This window comes from Mus musculus, chromosome 6, assembly GCF_000001635.26.
Source record: "Mus musculus strain C57BL/6J chromosome 6, GRCm38.p6 C57BL/6J".
NCBI lineage: Eukaryota > Metazoa > Chordata > Mammalia > Rodentia > Muridae > Mus > Mus musculus.
In genome coordinates this window covers 37320226-37339945 of record NC_000072.6, presented here as the reverse complement: position 1 = coordinate 37339945, position 19720 = coordinate 37320226, and the positions used below count along the sequence as shown (strand labels likewise).

The 19720-nt window shown below is 46.1% G+C and overlaps 1 protein-coding gene across 2 annotated transcripts in view; it reads left to right on the top strand.

The window, feature by feature from the left end:
- Creb3l2 (cAMP responsive element binding protein 3-like 2) overlaps positions 1-12691 on the top strand; it is a 115022-nt gene extending 102331 nt beyond the window's left edge. Inside the window, exons 8-11 of one of the 2 annotated variants that reach the window (XM_006505824.4) lie at positions 3632-3731; positions 3992-4118; positions 5364-5583; positions 7446-12691. In XM_006505824.4, coding sequence (XP_006505887.1) covers positions 3632-3731; positions 3992-4118; positions 5364-5583; positions 7446-7521 — 523 coding nt within the window. In that variant the 3' untranslated portion in view covers positions 7522-12691. The remainder of the gene's footprint in view (positions 1-3631; positions 3732-3991; positions 4119-5363; positions 5584-7445) is intronic. The other variant, NM_178661.4, reaches the window with a different exon arrangement.
- Positions 12692-19720: the final 7029 nt, after the last annotated feature.

Below are 19720 nucleotides of genomic sequence, written 5' to 3'. Positions count from 1 at the left end.
GTACACAGGTATACCCAGATACATACATATGCTGATATACACACAGATATATACATATATGCATATGTGCACATATTCACACAGGTACACACATATATACATATACACATAGGTACAAAATGCACATGCATAAATGTGTATATACATATCTACCCATATACATAGGTACACATATGCACACACACACACACACACATACACACACACACACACACACACACACATATATATATATATATACATACATATACACATGTATCTACACAGACACACATGTACATGTACCCATATGTGTGCACATAGGTACATACATGTTCATGTGTATACATGTACAAACAGGTACACATGTACATACAAGTACACATATACACAAATATACATCTGTACCAACATGTATCCACATACATATATGCACACATCATACATGTATATGCATGTACACACAAGTACACATGAGCATACGATCACATTCATGGATACACACATACAAACATGTATCCCTATGCATATATTTGTGTCATTATTATTAGACATTAGTGGCTACAGACCTCACTGCTATTAGACTGGTTGTTACCATGGCCCTTTATTTTCACCTGGGTCCTGGTACAGTTCTCCCTTCTGTGGTTATTTGTAATAGTGACGTTTTGTGTCTAATGACATGTGCACATGTCATTCCATGGGGCTGTTGTCAATATCACATTAATGTGACTGCAGCACATTTCCAGCAGGAAAAGCAGCAGCAATCTGCATGTCACCAAGCTGTTGCCTTCTGCCAGAATTCCAAACTGAAAGCATGCATTGGGAACTACAGTGTTTGCTCATCTTAAAGGGCTGTTTGTAAGTTCTTAGAAATCAGAACCCATTCAATGACCAGTTTCACTTCAGCTGACTCCGTGTATGATCATCTTTGAGTCTGTAAAGAATACACTGATGGATGTCAAATCAGTGAGCTTAGCCTTTCTGGCTTCCTCCAACAATTCCCCCAAACTTAGAGCATCTGGCACTGTAACTGGGAGGGTTGTGGTGGAGGTCTGGCTTGGAACTTGTGCCACTCATCCCACCAAGGCGCTTTTGGGATATCTTCCTTGCTAAAAGTCCCTTTTCAGGGGGGTACCTGGAAGAATATTTGTCTTAGGAAAGTGGATGCTAATCCCAGGAGTCTTACCTAGAAATTGGAAGGGAGGGGTATTTCTGTTGTCCTGGGGAATCTGTTTTCTCAGACCGTGGGTGGGCAGAGAGGAAGTGTAGAATGTTTGATGATAAACAGGCAAAAAAATATATAAATAAATAATATTTATGTTTTTGCTTCCAAGCCACCAGAGGATGTTGGAGCAAAGTAGATGGCATTGGTACAGCTTGGGAAGGGTCCTTCTAGCTGAAGGCTGGGTAGAGAGAAGATGACCATCCCTGTGTAGCTTACAGCTGAGCTTACATCCTGGCACAAGAATGCTCAAGGCAGAGTTGGGGCACCCAGTGACAGCATCAGCCAACGCTGGAAGCAGTGAGGTCCCTGCTGTAGTTCAGCAGGCAGCCCAAGACCTTAGGATCGATGCCTTGGAAGAAGTGTTCCTGCCTGTGGGCTTGCTTGTATATAGGTCCCAGGACTTGAGGGAGAACCTCGAGAGGAACTTGGGGCTGGCATTACAGATGACAGTCACATGCTACACACACACATGCTACGGCTGGCAGGATGGCAAGTCTGTAGAATGAGTTCCACTGAGCCATTGGCCAGGCAAGAGCTCACTCAGTATCTGGTGCTGCTGCGGTGGGGGCTGTGTTGGTGGGTAGTGCAGAGGCTTCTGAGGAAGCTTAGGCAGGACAGAGAGGAAATTCTACGACAGAAGAAAGTTCTGCAGCACAGGGACTCTTGGTTATGAACTTTTAAAGTGGAATTTAAAATAAGTGTGCTATCAGCATTTCTTCACCTTGAGCAACATGCAGTGTGCTTTTAAAGCAAATCCTACTTTGATAAATTAATAAGGGTCATGTCTAACCCCATCTGGTCATGCTTTTATATAGCCAAAATGAAAAGTATGATTGAGTACAATAGCCTTCCATAGGAAATATTATCTTGCTATCCTAAAATTATTCCACATGGCAAAAAACACAGAGTGGGTAGGACCACAGGGAGATTTTTTTGAGTTTAGAAAGCCTTCTACCATGTGTGCTGAGGGCTGTTCAAATTCTTTCACCAAGTCTACCTCCACTGATACTGCAGAAAGGAAAACCATCTCAAAGCCAGCCTACCCTTGCTTAAACTAAGAGAATTCATGTCTTTGATACTGGGCAGGACAGAATTACAAACCTCAGAAAAGCTTGCATGTGTTTTCATCATTGGAAAGACATGCCGCGGGTAGGCTGTGATGGCAAGCAAGATGTGAGGAAATCCCAGAATTCTTCTTGCCTGGCTTTCAAACATTCCATCACGGTTCGCTGTTTTCTGAAAATCTTTGATACTCAGACCGTATGTTCTCACAAACCCTTTCCATTTTGTAGTGGATGCCGGCCTTGAGCAGAGCTGATGAGAATGAGGCAGGGGTCCCAGGCTTTATGCTAGTCCCCCTGAGTCCCGGGAGACACTCTAACCTGGGAGGATGTGCTGCCAGACCCCTGCTATGTCTTGCCATTCTTGGTTTAGGATTTGCAAAGATGCTCCCACACAACATCCTGATATTACAGTGTGTATACTGCTGTCCTCATCTCTGAACATCCACAGTTGTCCTAGCTGGGGAGTACCATCCCCCTTTCCCTCTCTCCTCTTCCCTGCTCCCTCCCTTCCTCTGCAGAGTGCTCTGTGTAAACTTGCCGCTCACTGATGGACTGGCCATTTCCAGTCAAGCCACCACCTCTGGCCCCTCCTGCTATTGTTCTCTGCCGGCCTTTGTTTCTCTCCTTCTCTTGTTTTTGTTTTTATAGATCAGTGTCTCTCATCTCTTGGTGAAACGAGCCTCCTTTGTAATTACCACTGCCCTAGTCAGTTCAGACTGCTGTAACACAATACCATAAAAGGACTGGCTTGGAAACAACAGAAATGCATTTCTTGCTGTACTGGAGGCAGAGGCGGCCAAGATCAAGGTGCTGGCAGATTCGGTGTCTGGTAAAGGCTGCCTTCTGGTGCAAAGAAAAAAACGACAGCTCCTAGCTGTGTTCCCATGTAGTGAAGAACTGTACTTTTAGCCCCTTATGTGGGCACTCGTCCTGTTATTAAAACTCTATTCTCAAGGCTACTCACCCCACACCCCCTGCCTATTATCATTATATTGCAGCTTCAGTCTGAACATAGGAACTTGGAGAGAGGGGAGTCATCCAACCAGAGTGTCCTTTTCTTCCCTCATTGGCTGACAGACAAGTTTCTGCCTGTCAGGGTTGATTTGGGGGCTCCTCTCTTGCCCAGAACAGCTGCAGGCTGCAGAGCTGTTGTCAAGGCTGACTCTGAAGCTCCAGGGGGTTCTGCGGTGGCGCTGCCAGCAGGTGTAGTCCAAAGGACACCCGCCCAGGTGTAGTCCTTTTGCCGTGCTTCCAGACCCTGCTCAGTCACAGGTGTGAAGCCGCTATGACTTCTGCGGGAGAGTCGTTCAGAGCAGCTCGCTCTCACGTGCCCCTTCCTGACTTTCACTTATCACCGTGGCAGGACTCTCCTTCAGCAACTTCAGAAGCTTCAGACTTTGGTGATGGGGAAGGTCTCTCGAACCTGCAAGTTAGCTGGCACACAGACTGGCACCTGCCTCATGGTGAGTTTCCCAAAGGGACTTCCTCCCCTGGCAAGCCCCCCATTTCCAGACTCCCCTACCTTGAAAATGCTAACAATGAATGAAGCCAGAGAGACCATACATCCCGTTCCAAGGCTTCCCCTTGTCTCGTCATTTCAAGGACACAAGTGAGGGTGACCTGACCCCTAACAGACTTGTGCTCTTTCTTGTCCCTTGTTCCCAGAGGTCAGCCACCCACAGTCTGAGCTCTACAGCTCCCCGTGTTCTCTCCTTACCTCTAGGTCGTTGTGCTTTGCTTTGCTGTTGCATTTGGAAGCTTCTTTCAAGGCTATGGGCCTTATCCTTCTGCCACCAAGATGGCTCTGCCCAGCCAGCATCCTCTGTCAGAGCCATACACAGCCTCCGTGGGTAAGTCACCACCTTGTTTTTGTTTGCCTGCAGTTGGCTTTCCGAGCTCTCTGCAAGGGATCCCAACCCATGTGTAAGAGTAGAGCATCTCTGTTTGCAGGTGGGGTGTTCTGGGAGTGGCCACTGGACTCCCTGGGTAGCACCAGGAATTCTCAAGAATTCCACAGAGAGTTAACAGAAGTCCCTAGTGCTCCAGATTCCTTCTCTGATAAGCCCTGACACCCCCTTTGGAGTTCTGACTTGGGGTGGGGTGGGGCGATGTGGATCTTGGAAGACCAGAGAGCGAGGAGGACATTTAGCTTGCTCTGATATCTCAGAGTCTCTGACTCCCTGAGGGGAGTTATATGGTGTTGCAGTGAGAGTTTGCAACAAAAATTAAAGAACTCATCTGTCTTGGGCTCAAGACTTTGGATGCTCAGAGATGTTCACCAGATAGCATATACTGTTCTCACCTTGACCAATGGTAATCTTTTGAGTATTTAGAAAACAGAGGGGAACAAGGAGGGAATATACACCGAGTGGCACAGCTCTATTAGCAACAACACACAGCAAGTTTGGAGGCACTGGATTTGAGAAAGGGATAATTTCACCATTCTCGAAATGTCTGTGGACTGCAGCCGTTAGGCCTATCCAGGCTAGACAGGTGATAAAATGACATTCCTTTCAGATAATTTCAGTCGATTCTTGGGGACCTTCTGCACCTAGGAAGATAGCTTTAAATTTTGTAAGTTAAGGGGAGCACTGTTTCTATATTCAGGAAAAATGGTTGCAGAGTCATCTATGTGACTCTCCCATAATGCAACAGAGGTTGTCGCCCTCTGACTTGTTGGATTGGCTTTGTGCTGTCTCAGCAGATTCTAAGACCTGCTTTCTGGGGATGCCTCCTCTTTCGTCTGGGTTTTAACAGCTCCAAGTATTTGACCCCAGCTTTCCTTGAGTTTTTTCCCCCCAGGGTCAATTATGGGTAGGTGTGAGGGGAGTTTTATTTAAAGACAGTGAGGGTGGAAGTGGGCTCAGTGTTTATTTGCTTTTATGTCCTTCCAGCCTGTAGCATTGGTATAAGTTTTGATCCATAATCTCTGAAACCTGAAGCCATTGCAGAAAGCCAAACCTAGCTGGCACTCCATCCCAGGAGATGAGAGTGTGTTAATTGTCATCTGCTACTGGCCTGGGGCATTTGGAGTAAAGGGCGTATATGGGCCTTGAGGTGTTTTGCTAATATCTGTTGCCCTGTTCTTTCTTCAGTGAGATCCAGGAACCTGCTAATCTATGAGGAACACGCTCCCCTGGAAGAGTCGTCGAGCCCAGCCTCAGCCGGGGAGCTGGGGGGCTGGGACAGAGGCTCCTCTCTGCTCAGGGCATCGTCGGGGCTTGAGGCCCTGCCAGAGGTGGATCTTCCCCATTTCCTTATCTCCAATGAGACGAGCTTGGAGAAGTCAGTACTGTTGGAGCTTCAGCAGCACCTGTGAGTTCTGTAGGTCCAGACCTCGTGCTTGATGATGGAGTGTGGATCAGCCCCGGCAGGAGGGCAGACACCAGAGGCCCTCACAGGGCCCACCTTCAGTAACAGCCCAGGGAAGGATCTGTGGATGGCTGTTAGCAAGGAAAGGGTCTAAGATGAGCTAATCTAGTCTCCATATCATCAGCCCAGGGCTGGCAGTGATGATCCCAAAGACCAGGAGAAGATGTGAGCCGCCTCAGTCAGTATGACCGTTTTTCTCCCATAGTCACAAACTGGCCATATGTCGTAGCACGTATCTTTAATCCTAGCACTTGGCAAGAGGAGGCAGGAAAAACCAGGAATTCACGTCCAGCCTCAGCTTTATACTGAGTTCATGGTTAGCCTGGGCTACCTGAGATCCTGACTCCCCAAAAAACACCTGGTGACGTAGAGAGCTTGTTCTGCAAATGCACCTTCAATCCACTTCTATAGTTTCCTTCTAACTAGAGAGCAAAATAATGCTGTGATGGGTATCAGTATAAGTGATGGTTTGTATGTCAATGCACGGGAGTTAGCTGTGACTGCAGATGAGATGCTCTCTGTGTGAAATGCTTGGGGCCAGTGTGAAATGTTTGGAATATTTTCCAGGTGTTAGAATATTTGCACATACATAACGAGATCCAAGTCTGAACATTTATCTATGTTAGGCGACAAAGTTTTAGTTCTTAGAGCAGCTCAGAGTTTAAGTCTGAGGATTAGGGATGCTCTACCCTGTACACGTTTGTATCCTTCTATCGAGAGGCAGCACTGGCGAAACACTGTACATTTTTTTTTCCACATTGAAAATCATTCATATTTAGCTCCAATTCTGCACTAAGTTGTTCCTCTCCGATAGCCGATGGGGAGGGAGGGGTCCTTAATGGCTGATGCAGTCTTAAGGTACTGCTGTTGTAGGGGGGCACTTGGGGGCGCCAATTGGCACAGGACTCACACGTGCTCCCTCTGGGCAGTGTACGGTGATGCTGGTGAGTCAGCGAATCGGTGCTCCTAGGCCGCTCCGAAATGGGGCCGCTCCGGGGTAAGCAATGAAGACTCCATTTTTACTTCTCTCCCAACTCTTTGCAACAGAGTTCATGATCATACGTACTTTTATATGTGGACATGGCAAGCACATATTTAACACTGGTACTAGTCATGCCTGTATGTACTATCAAAACAAATCTTGTAAGTATCCCACCATGAGTAGCCTTAAATTTATTCCCATTCTGGAAAGAACCGGAAGCTAGTACCGAAGCCCCAGGAGACCGAGCTGCTGGATGGCGTGGCTCGCCGCACAGTCTGCTCTCCCAGCTCGGGGTCTGGAAGCCCAGTCTGATCCCTCTGTTTACTGCCGTGTCTCCTAAGTAATAAAACTTCCCCAACTCCCGTCAGAGTGCTGGGAGACTTAATGAGCTGATATACAAGTTGATCTTGTGGTTATTTTATGGTATGTATTCTGTGTTATTTTAAGTTGATTCATTAAAAAAAAATCATTGTCTGGATTCTTAATTCCAGAGCAGATGTCAGCCCTTAACCCTTTTTTTCCTCCTCCCTGTAACTTAAAGCACTGAGGTCATTAATATACAAGCAACGGCCATTGAAAGCAATTTAAAACAAGTCAGCATCAAACTAGCAGAGGTCTCCTCTGCGCCAAGATAAAGGTGCAAATGTAGGGGTGATCAGGTGACTATTGGGGGATCCCAGGGAGCAAAGACTTACCACTAGGCATTTAAAAGACTCTGCCAGGGTTGGCCCACAGGGCTACAATAGACTCATGCTATGGTGTCTGAGAATTTGAGCAAAAGCTGGTGGCTAATACTTGTTCTCTCCATTGGATGCCTTCACAGGGTCAGCAGCAAACTGGAAGGGAACGAAACACTCAAGGTTGTAGAGCTGGAGAGGAGAGTGAACGCCACCTTCTGAGGAGAGCTCCACCCTCCTCTTCTCCTAACTCCATCTGATCGTCCTTTCAGTTTCCCCTTCACCACTGGATCTCGAGGAGGAGATGGCCTAGTGTTACGGCTCGAGACAGGAGGCCAGCCCAGGGGGTTCTGCTTATGTGTCCCCGTGGCTCTCCACAAAAGGGAGCTAGCACCTCTCCATCCCTTTCTCTTACTGCCATTGGAAATTATTTTAGGGCTGAGATAGGGGTGGAACGAGCAGGCTTGTTTCCACCAATAGTGCCAAGAAGACACTGCCTGATTCTTCCCCGGGAGGAGTGACTCCTCTGAAGAAGACATGACTCATGTTCAGTTGAGACCCCAGACTCTAGCCACACACATGCCACAGACATGCCAGGGAGTGGCAAAGCACTGACTCCTGAGCTCCCTTCCTCACTAGGACTCCAGTGTGACCCTGCACTGAGAGGACCAAAGCGTCATTGCAGTCTTCTCTCCACCCTGTACCCCGGAGTCCTGATTGGATGTCTGCAGAGGCAGATGGGGCTCCCACCATATTTTCAGGCCGCAAGTGCAATTCCTGAAGGCATCAGGCTCTTCTCTCCCAGGCTCTCCTGCCCACTGTGTTGTTTGTAGGACACCCCCACACCCACTCATACACAGCCTGCATCTCCACAGGACAATAGCTCTGTCTCCCTGGCCTCCCCTCCCCATTTGTAAATAGTATTTATTAGCTTGCTCAAGCTCCCAGCTGGCCATAGTGAAAAGATTTCCCCTTTCAACCAGCAAAGTCTTCTGTTGGCCTTTGGAACAGGAGAGTCCCCGGAATCTAGGACCCTAGTCTTTGTACTTGATGCCTTGTTTCCCCCCTTTTCTTCTTTAAAATTGGGGACCTATAACATCATCGCTGTTGCGGAATCCACTTAGGCATGTGTCCCCTGATGGATGAATACATGGGAATGGTGGATACTGTCTTCTGACTCAGGCTCTAGGCTCCATGGCTTCCTCTCTCTGGTCCTGCCACACAGAAGGAAAGCCCTGTCCAGGATAATGAGCGTTGCTGACACCCTTGCTAGCTTGTCCTGCCTACCTGCTTACCCCACTCCCTCACCTTCCTCCTTCCCTTCTGCCCTCCATCCACCTGCCTTAACTAATTGGGGCTGGAGTTGGTCATTTTTGTACACCCACAGTGGTACCTTTTACAGTCAGGTTTGGATACTTTGCAGCTCATCCAAAGAGACATAACTAAACCCTAAACTCTTTTTTTGTTGTTGTTGTTGTTGTTTTTTTTTTTTATGATTAAAAAGTAAAAATTGTAGTTTAAAAAATCCTTTCCTCTTTCATACAAATAAGAAATGGAAATTGCTCGTTTATTGTATAAGATAGAAGATTCGTTTAAAGTGTTTCCCCACCCCCACCCCCAGCTTGTAAAAGATTTTATGTAAGAAATGTGCTTACACTTTGTATTTTATTTTTAGCAGCAGCTAAAAGGCCTGTAGTTTTACTCTCTCTCTCCTCTCTCTCTCTCTCTCTCTCTCTCTCCCTCTCTCCTCTCTGTCTTCATCATCTTTGAGATCATTAGAGCCTGTATAAAGGGGATTATGGCCCTGCCTTCTATGTCACACATAGGATTTGGTGTCATTAGTGTTTGCTGTCATGCCCCATGAGTAGCTCCTTACTTGGTCTGCTCAGGGCATCCTAGGGAATGTTCCTTTCCCCCACTCCTCCCTCCCTACCGTGGTGGATTCCCAGCTGGCAGATGGCCAAGCTCAGGGCCACTGTGATCTTGGCAGCCCTCCTGTTTAAGGGGCTGCCACCCTCCCTTACAGGGTGGTGTATAGCCAGGGCTATACAAAAAGGGTGGCTAGTGACCTTTTCTCTCTCTTCTCTCTCTCTTCTCTCTTCTCTCTTCCCTTGATCTTCCTTGGCCTGGCCCATTCTGCTCTTTACAGTGCCAGATATTTATACATCATAAACTTAGGAAATGCCTAAAAGAGCCTAAGCAGGAAAAATCCTAGGGTGAGGCAATGTTTGCATGATGAGAGAGGAAGGGTTTGCCATAGAGAGCTGAAATGGGGATTTAGACTGATGTGTGCATTGGCTGAGCTGAACCTTGGTCTCTTGATGTCCCTGGAGAGCTGAGGTCGAGACCCCATTCATGCAGGAGGAGGAAGAAGGAAGTGTCCAGTCACATCCTTAGTTCTCAGAGGACTTTATTTTCCTCTCTACCTACTCTTTTGGGTGTCACTGTCTCCAGACAGCAGGGCCCTTTGTCTCTGAGAAATTAGCCATCCAGAATAGAATCTGTAACAAGAGACATGGGACATAAGCCAGAGAACTCAAACAGCCCTTTAAAGGAGCTCTCGGCAACCAACACTGCCACTCTATGAGAAAACCCTCTGCCCTTTACTGCTGCTGGCTTGCCGTCTGGGATGCTCAGTAGAGTCAAGGGACCCAGCAGAGATGCATGAGACAAGATGGATTGCGAGCAATTAGTGGATGTGTGCACTTTTTGTTCAGAGTTTAAGGCTAGGATATTGGTTTTTCCCACTGACTGAGCTGTCCTGCAAACCAGTCAATACCTTATGGTTATGTCTGAAGGTTTTAAATAGTGGTTGACCCAACACCTTGGACTGAAATTTTGAAAAGTTTTGAAAAAAGACTGCTAGACTTAGAGAGAGAAGCCAGAACAAATTCCGCTGGTTATATTTTCTACCTTGTAAACAGGTCAGCACCCCCACTACTCTTTTTAAAATCACTTTAGTGATGGAGATGTCTTGCAAAGATGTAGAGAACAAGGCCTCTTTTCCCTAGATGAGACCTGAGGAACCCAGTTGCCCCTTCCCCCCACCCCCTTTACAGCTCCCAACTTGGGTCCTGTAAATGGAGGTGTCATTGCCATCACCATCGCCAGCATTGAGGAAGAGCCTCTGAAGTGTCAGGACTTTGCAGTGTAGCTCATGCAAAGAGAGTGTTCTATAAAAATCTTGACAGCTGAACTCAGTTGCTCTTTCCTGGCAGGAGGTGGGGGTGGGATCTAACATGAGTGCAGGCAAAATTAGATAACCATTCGGTTCATAGAAATGATTCCATGCCTTGGGAAGACAGATTTGGGGCCACATTGTTTACAAACTATACACACCAGGTTAATAGACACCCCGTCTTAAGCACCAGCTCCTCTTGGGTGCCCCCAGAGCCCCTGCAACTGTTATCCACATACAACAGGGATATCGGACTGCTTTCTTCTTCCGGCTGGTACAGAATCTGTGTCCATCATTTTTCACTACAGGTCTTGTTAAAATTCTTTGCAGCACTTCGTGTCCCCTCACGTCCCATGTGCTCAGACCCAGAAAAAGCAGAACAGAATTAGAAGTGCCTCTGAGCCTTGTGAAGTGTGTGCGCAAGCCCCCATGGAGAAATGGAGACATCTTGTCCCCACCTGAGGAGTGGACATCTGCCTGATTCTTGCCAACACGAGGGGTGGAAATGGGAGAAAAAGCTTTTAGTTGCTAATTTGTTTCCGCTGAGCCAAGTGTTTGAGAAACCTGGACTAGAGCTTAGCACTCCCACTTGCAGCCTGGCAGGACCTGTGGAGCCATTAACGGCGGGGGTCTTAGCGAGAACCACTTCATTAGAGCACTTGCTGCAGAGGCAGAGAGCAGAGCCGCCAGGATAAATTCTGCTTCCACCCCACAAAGGCAGTCACAGGAGAGAGTGGAGAGAGCAGTAAGGAGGCCACTGGAAGGAGCCAGACACAGATTCTGGTTCATTCATTCATTCATTCCTTAGACATTTTCGGTTTTACAAAGGAAGAACAGGTTTCCTAAGGCCGAGGAAATCTTGGAGAATAAAAAAGGACTTGGAAAACAAGTCTTAGTAGTCATTCAGAGGACTCAAGTACTAGTGCTAGGTCTCTTTCCTTCCACTCTCTCTCTCTCTCTCTCTCTCTCTCTCTCTCTCTCTCTCTCTCCTAAGTACTTATTCATGCCTCTGATGTGCCTTGTATCTGAATCCAGGATGGCAGAGATCCCCTGTCCCTGGAAGGTGTCATATATTACTAGCTAGTATTAGGTTGAAGTTGGGGGTGGGGGCTTTCTCCGTAGGCTTGGGGATGGTTCCCTCAAAGTGAGCCACTATTAGATTTGCCCATCAGGGGAAAAGAAATGGGGTTATATCCATTAGGAAAATCCCATTTTATAGATAGAGGTGCAATCACATAAAAATGTGGCCAGGCAGGATTAAAGGTATTCTAAATCCTTACCACGGGGCATTTTCTGGATGCAAAGGCACTAGCCCATTTGAAAATTAATATTCCGTGCCTCTGGGCCAAGAGGTCAGCTTTCTGCACGAGGAGAAAAACAGTAACTGCTGTTTGTTACAGCCTGAAATCCAGGACGACCGCATTTTCTCTTGGTTTCTAAAAGGAAGGGAATCTTCCCGATTTTTCTAAGATGTTGAGTATTGTGTAAGTAAGCTTTGAGTCTTTGAACCTGATTGAAATGCAAAGCAAGGGTGACTCATTGTTAGGAGAAGTAAAGGCCACGGAAGGTATGGTAGTTTCTGGAGTCCTATCTGAGAACTCACAGATTGTCTTTGCCTCTCTAGGCAGAAACAGAGCTACCCACTGCAGCGGCCTGACTGTGCAGCACTCAGCTCTTTGGCTCTCTCTGAAATGCCCGTCTCATCCTGTCTTTTTCGAGCATGGCTCACAGGCCTTGTGTCTGGGTGAAGGGAACCCAGGGTCAGGCTGCACTTCTGTTTCTGTCTTTTGCTCAACAGCGGGGTGTGCACTCGTGGCTGCACAGATGAAGCCCATGCTGAGTCTGTGGGAACACCCACACTCAGTGCACCCTGTGGGTGACCCTCCCTACACAGTGCAGAGCAGAGCCCAGGAGGGGCCACAGGCATCAGTGAACTCTCCTTGCCTAGGATGGCAACTGATTTTGCTCTCTTTGGAAAGATTCTAGATAAGTCAGCATTGTTTAAATCCAAGTGCAGTGCAAGTCTGTGAACTGATCTGTTGCACTGTCTTATGGCTTCTTATTCTTCATCATAGCTAATTAAATACCAAAAAAAAAAAAAAATAGAAAATAAAATAAAGCTTTGTAGTATACTTGTACTTAGTTTGGGGAAAAATGAAATTATAATGCATTTGTATTTCCATTTCTTGCAAATAAATATTTTTCTTAGTCAAATGTTGCCTGGTCTTTAAATCCTGACAACCTGGTTTCAAAGGCATTTGCCTTTGTGTGCGTTTGTGTGTATGATGTGTGTGTGTGTGTGTGTGTGTGTGTGTATGTATGTGTGTGGGGTATGTGAATGGGGGTGTGTGGGGAGGTGTGGGGTGTCTGTGTGTGTGTGTGTGTGTGTGTGTGTGTGTGTATGTAGACATTTTTTTCCTAATTACCCAGCCAAACTGCAAAAGTAGGCTCAGGCCAATGATTTTTACATTCTGTAGTGGTAAATCTGAGTCTCCACTGGAGGAATATAATATTGAAAAATGCAATCGTTTTTCAGCCAGTGGCAGAGAGTCAGTTTTCTCCTGAGATTTGTGAGGCCTGGCTGCTGTGTTCGTTGTCTCCTACAGCTATTCCCTAACTACATTCCCAGAATCTATGGGTTTGATTTTGTTTTTCTCGAGTCTGGAGGCTTGAGGCTGACGCTTTGGATTTGAGCCAGAAAGGAATGGGCCTTGCTCAGAGGAGCAGCTGGGGAGGAGGCCTCGTGGCTCGAGCTTTGGAAAGGCCTATGAAACGGTGGATAAAGGTCAGCACACTCAACCAGAGTGAGCTTCCTTGCCCTGCACTTTCTCGACCCAGTCATTTTTCTCCACTCAGAGAGAGCAGAGCTTTTGCTGAATCCCAGGAGTGCCCCACAAAAGCAGTTTAGGGAAGGAAGGGTCTATCTGAGCTCCCAGATTGAAGGTAGAACCAACAAGGTGGAGAATGTGGGTTACGAGGTGGGACTCGAACCCACAGAGAACGGAGGCAAGGCAGCTGGTCACATTGCATGTGTGGTCAGGTAAGGGGTGAACGCTGGAGCCCACCTTAGAATCTCCTTTCTTGCATTCGTCCCGCAGGGGAAATCCAAGCTCATGAAACTACGATGCTCACATTTAAGGTGCCCCCCCCCCCAGCTCAGGTAAACCTTTTTGAAAACACCCACAGACACACCTAGATGTGTTTCCAAGGAGATTCTAAATCTCCCCTCATGCTTGACAATGAAAGTTGATTACCACAGACCCTAAGGCCATGGACTATGCTTACTTGGAGAAAAAAGAAAGTTTAGTCCCCATCTCTTAGCATCATGCCTGCTTCCTGCTTGGGCAAGCAGCAAACCCAGAGCTGCCAGACCTCCTTCTGTCCCTACAGATGGCCGTCCCCTCACACTGGCCTGTTACAAAGCGCCTTCATCTGCATGCCATTTTGTCATTTCCTTGCCTTTTTTTAAAAAGACAATATAGAGTATGTTTTAATATGAGAATCATTCTTTAAAATCACTTTATCATATTGAATTTACAAAAAAATATCATAGTCATTCAAACACTTGCCTGATCCTACACTCTGTATATAACTCCATGAACTACACAGGTCGAATCCTGACTCTGCGAAGCGTCTCCTTATACCTGCACTAACTCAATTATACTTTTATGTGGTTATATCTACCACACAAAACAGAAAGCCATGGTAGAGTTGAAACTGGAAAAAGCAATGAACTCTATATCCTGTTAGGACTCATGCATCCTTTTGCCCGTTTGGCATCTTCTCTTCATCACCTGTTACTGCTTTGTCTTGCCACAGAGATACAGGCGCGCTCGTGTTTACCTGACACAGTATTTACTATGGCAAGGAACTGCCACCAACCTAGATGTAGATCAACAGATGAATGGACACTGAAAATCTGTCTGTCTGTCTATCTGTCTGTCTTATATAATGAACATTATATAGCTCTACAGATAATACAATTGAACAGTATGTCCCAAACAGGCCTCTCCATTTGCTGTAATCTGATGCTTTGACACCTAGGATCTTGCTAGACCTGGAGGTGCAGCTTCAGCCACCCCTTACCATTTCCTACCCTGTGTGCAAACCTTTCATAGACAAACTAGCCAAGCTACAGCCTACACCCCAACTCCCTCCTCTGTGGACTCCCACAAGGTTCTGACACTCTGAACACTATCCCTCTGGCCCACACACAGGGCCAGGTACTAGCAACTAGAGACAGCCCTGTACCCCAGACCTTTTGGAAACTCTTCGAAGTAGCCAGCCCTAAGTGTGCTCACCCTGGGTGTGCCCACATTTTAGCCTTTGCTTCCTCTGCTTGCTAGCTGGTTCTCTTGCGTCCCCGGGGGACCATTGGTAACTAGCTATCTTTGCTTTTCACCAGCTACTGTCATTTGATCTCCTAGCTTCCCCACACTCAAAAAACAATAAAATCTGTATTTGTAAAGCATACTTCAAAGATTTTCTGAAATCACTTTTATAGCTTGTTAGAGTACATTCCTTGGGCATTGCTATAGTAAGTTAGAGGCTGGCTCCAGACCCAGGGGGGTTCACACAGTGACCCTCTGTACTGAGGCGGCTGTCATTCAGAATTTTGTTATCTCATTTCACACTGGATGTTGTTTCAATCTGTAGTCCAGGGTTAGTTTCCAGAATAAACCAGACCCTTCTGAAGCTGGGATGATAGACAGTAGGAGGCACAGGCATCCAGTGAGAGGAAGTGTTAGGGGGAATCAGGACTCTGATGTCTGTGACTTCTTACACTGGTTACATTACTACCTTTGTGGCTTGAAGGAAAACGAGGTACTTATTGAATGCTTGTCGTGTACAGAGGTGTGTGTGTGTATACTATGTATGTGTATGTGGTTGCATGTGGTTGTGTGTTTGGTGTGTGTGGTATGTGTGTGTGGTATGTATGTGTGGTGTGTGTGTCTGCATGTGTGGTGGATGTGTGTGGTGTTTATGTGGCATGTGTACGATATGTGTGTGTGTGGTGTTTTGTGATGTGTGTAGTATGTGTGTGTGGTGTGTATGTGTAGTGTGTATATGTGTGTTGTGTGGTGTATGTGGTGTGTATATGTGTATATGTGGAATGAATGTGTTGTATGTATATGTGGTTTGTAAGTGGTATGTGTATGTGGTTTTGCGTGGTATGCATGTATGGTGTGTGTGTGTGGTATGTATATGTGTTCTGTATATGTGGTGTGTGTGTGTTGTTTGTGTGGTATGTGTGTGTGGTGTGTGTATGGTATGGGTGTGGTGTTTGTGGTATTTGTGTGAGTGTGTGTTGTATGTGTGTATGTGTTGTATGAGTTGTTGTATGTATGTATGCGGTGTATACATAAGTATGTGTGTAGTATATGTGTGTGGTTGTGATGTGTGTGTGGTGTGTGTGGTGTGTATGCGGTGTGTGTTGTATGTATGTGTGGTTTGTGTGTGGTATGTTTATGTGGTTTTGTGTGGTATGTGTGAATGGTGTGTGTGGTGTGTGTGTGGTGTGTATGTGTGGTGTGTGTATGGTGTGGGTGTGGTGTTTGTGGTGTTTGTGTGAGTGTGAGTGGTATGTATGTATGTATGTGGTGTGTGCATGAGTATGTGTATAGTGCATGTGTGTGGTTGTGATCTGTGTGTGTGGTATATATGTGTATATTTATCATAGTGATATTATTTGATTCCTACAAATGCTTCATGCATAATTAACCCCCTTTTACATTTGAGGAAACAGGTTTAAAGAATTACGGCCATATAACAAATCTGGGGATTGCATCCTGGCTATTCACTACCTCTAGATGTATGGGTTTGAAGGACACCATTCTGGGCCTAGGAACTTGTAGACTTATTTGTAAAACCAAAGGAGTACAGGCTGGGGCATAGCTCAGTTGGTGGAGCACTGGCCTGATGTGTACGAAGTTCCACATCTTGTTAATGGAGCAGGATGCTACAGAGTTTTCAGGAGGTCTGCACACACCCAGCTGCCTCGTTCATGTCTGTTACTTCCCTTGTTCGTCTGCCATCTGAATGCATGGCCTCTCGGCTACATGACGGTTGATTTGGCTTGGAGAATAAAAACAAAGGGAAAGAAACTGGATTGGTAGTGGACAAAGAGGGTGTGGGAGATGGTTTTACCTTGAGTGAGAAGAAATGAGGGGGTCTGAGCAGAAAGGCAACTAGGTGTTGAAGGATGAAGATGTCTACTCAGTCTTTTCATGACATTCAAACGGAGTTGCATTCTGCAGACTATTTTTTCTCTATCCGGAGATAAAAACCTTTATGAAATTTTAAAAATAATTCTGTTTTTTTAAAGACTATTTATTTATTTATTTTATGGACATGTGTTCAGACACCCCAGAAGAGAGTATCGGATCCCATTACAGATGGTTGTGAGCCACCATGTGGTTGCTGGGAATTGAACTCAGGACCTCTGGAAGAGCAGTCAGTGCTCCTAACTGCTGAGCCATCTCTCCAGCCCCCTTTATGGATCTTAAAAGTTATATTTTAAAAACCTGAAAACCCGACCTGGTGGTACAAACCGCAGTGCTTGAGGTGGGTGTGTGCAGCAGAATCAGAAGCTCAGATCCACCTTGGCTCCGCAGTGAACTCAAGGCCAGACTGGGAGACATAACACCCTGATTCTGTCACGAAAGTAAAATAAAGAAGATAATGTGAGTGATTCGGGTTGCATAGAAACAAGTGCCTTCCTAACAGGTCTTTCGGCATCTGCTGGTCATGTGTGTAGGTTATATACATAGCCATATGCGCAGACTCCTGACTCAACTGATGTGGCTTCTTCCTGGAACAACTTCCATCAACCCAAGTCTCACCCGGGCAGGGGAGAAACTAGCTGCCCATGGCCCCCAATGGAATTGTGTATATTCAGGAAGCGAACTGCTTGGAAGACGATTCTCCCACACGCCTTTGCTTAAGTAATTCAGAACTGAGTTTTCACCCAAGATTTGGGACCCTCTCAAAGGTGCCCACCTTTATGGGCAGAGAGAAGGAAGCGAAGGTAGGTTACCCGAGGCACTTCCTGTCTATGCTGTCACGTGGGAAGCTCATTGCACATGGTCCCTCACCTTTGGAGGGACTGCGCAGATGGCGCAAGTTGGTGTTGTCCCCCAACGGGCGCAGCTGTTGCTGGATCACTTGGCAATACTCAAGCAGAGTTTTGGCCCCAAGAGAAGGCCATGTGTTCTCCTCCTCCCTTTAGGCTGTTGTTTTCAGAGGGAGGGATAAAAATACCCATTGAGGAATACCATGAGAGCTGCCAGAGAGGCCGCTGTGCTGTTCTCAGAGAAATCTGTTTCAAAATGTTTAATGTTTCCTAACTGAAAAGTATTTGGGCATCCGTGCTATCAGTCACTAATGCCCTCTTCAGCATTGCTAGAAAACAGATGTCAAGTTCAGTGTCTGATGGGCGCAAGAGGACTTCCGCATGCCTGGGAGATTTCTAAAAAGTCTCCGGAAGACAAAGTATAAATGTGAGGCTACCTGAATAGTTAGGAATCTCAGAGACAGAAAAGGTGGGCTCCATCTCCTCAATGCTTCCTTTTTTTTTTTTTTTTTTTTTCTTCTTCTTCTAAGCACGGTTCAAGGTGGTTTGAAGTGCAAATATAGACAGCAACGCTAAGGAAATGCAGTGGAGATGCTCTTTGCAATGCCCTGCTGTTTAGGTGGCGCACGCCTTTAATCCCAGCACTTGGGAGGTGGAGGCAGGCGGATTTCTGAGTTCGAGGCCAGCATGGTCTACAGAGTGAGTTCCAGGACAGCCAGGGCTACACAGAGAAACCCTGTCTCGGAAAAAAAAAGAAAGAAAGAAAGAAAAAGAAAAAGAAAAAGAAAGAAAGTCCTCTTGTTTGAATGGAGACCCAGGTTTAACTAGAGAGAGCCTACAGAGAAAACCAGTCACGGAGAGCTTGGGTGGCTAAGTGGGCAGCAGAAAAGAGCTTCCTAGAATGTGCTGGAAGTGAGGAAAGAATCACTCCAAAACAGTTAAACTTAAAACATTATTGTGCCTTAAAATAGTAGAATCTTAATAAGCTTTTGTTGAAAAATAGCAGGCCATTGTTCCTTTTCCTAAGAAGTCCCACTAGAAAGTAACTGATTTAAATTTCATCTCACATCTCTCTATATCTGAACCATGCATCCACATTTCTAAAAATTATTTGAAATACCGATTTTGACATCTTGTACTTGCGTAGTACAATATATAAGAATCTGACCATCTCCAACACAGAGAAACAGTCTCTCCTCTTGCTTTTCCCACTAGACTGTTGGTATTAACGCAATGATGGAAATGTTTTCAAGTGTTTTCTGCTGAGCCATGTAGTAGTTTATGATCAGATTTCTTTTGTATATAAATTTTCCTCCTTTCTGGGATTAGTAATTTCTTCCTTCCTTCCTTCCTTCCTTCCTTCCTTCCTTCCTTCCTTCCTTCCTTCCTTCCTTCCTTTCTCTCTCTCCTGGCACTCTTGTATTAGCTGGCTCATTTCCTTGGTAATCTCACGATTGTCCACAATGCCTGTTTTCTATTCACCCTCATGACCATCACTTATCCTGTCCTTCTCCCATTCACACTGATCCTCTTCTCCCTATCAAGTCCCCTTTCTACTTTGATGTCATTTTTGTTTTGTCTTACTGACTTACTGAGGGTTTTGTTTTTTTTTTTTAATTCACTTTACATCCCACTCATTGCCCCCACTTCCAGTGACTTACTGAGTTTAATTAGGACTTCTTGCATATGCACCTCTGAAGAAAACATCTCCTCCTCTTGAAACCATTCACTTGCAACAGCTCCCAGGAAGAGGTAGGGCCTCCCGAGGTCCAATGCCATTTGTGAAGGGATGGTGACAGGTGCCATCTTGCACAGGTCTTGTGCAGGTAACCACAGACTGTGTGTTCATGAGGGTCATGCCCACCCTACGGGCATGGATTCCTTAACAGTTCTCCTCCTGCTTTACATTCTTTCTGTCCCCTCTCCTGTAATGTTCTCTGAGACTTGGAGGAGGTGATACAGATGCCCCACACAGACCTGGGTACTCACAGTCAAATATTCTCTGCACTTAGACCAGTTATGAATCTCTGTGGTGACTGTTGCTCACTGCAAAACAAGACTTCTCCAACTAGGCCTGAGAGCAGCCCTAACATACAGACATAAATATTTAGAAGGCTGTTATGTAAACATAGCATATCTACTAACAGAACAACAGCAGCGTCTTTCCCCCA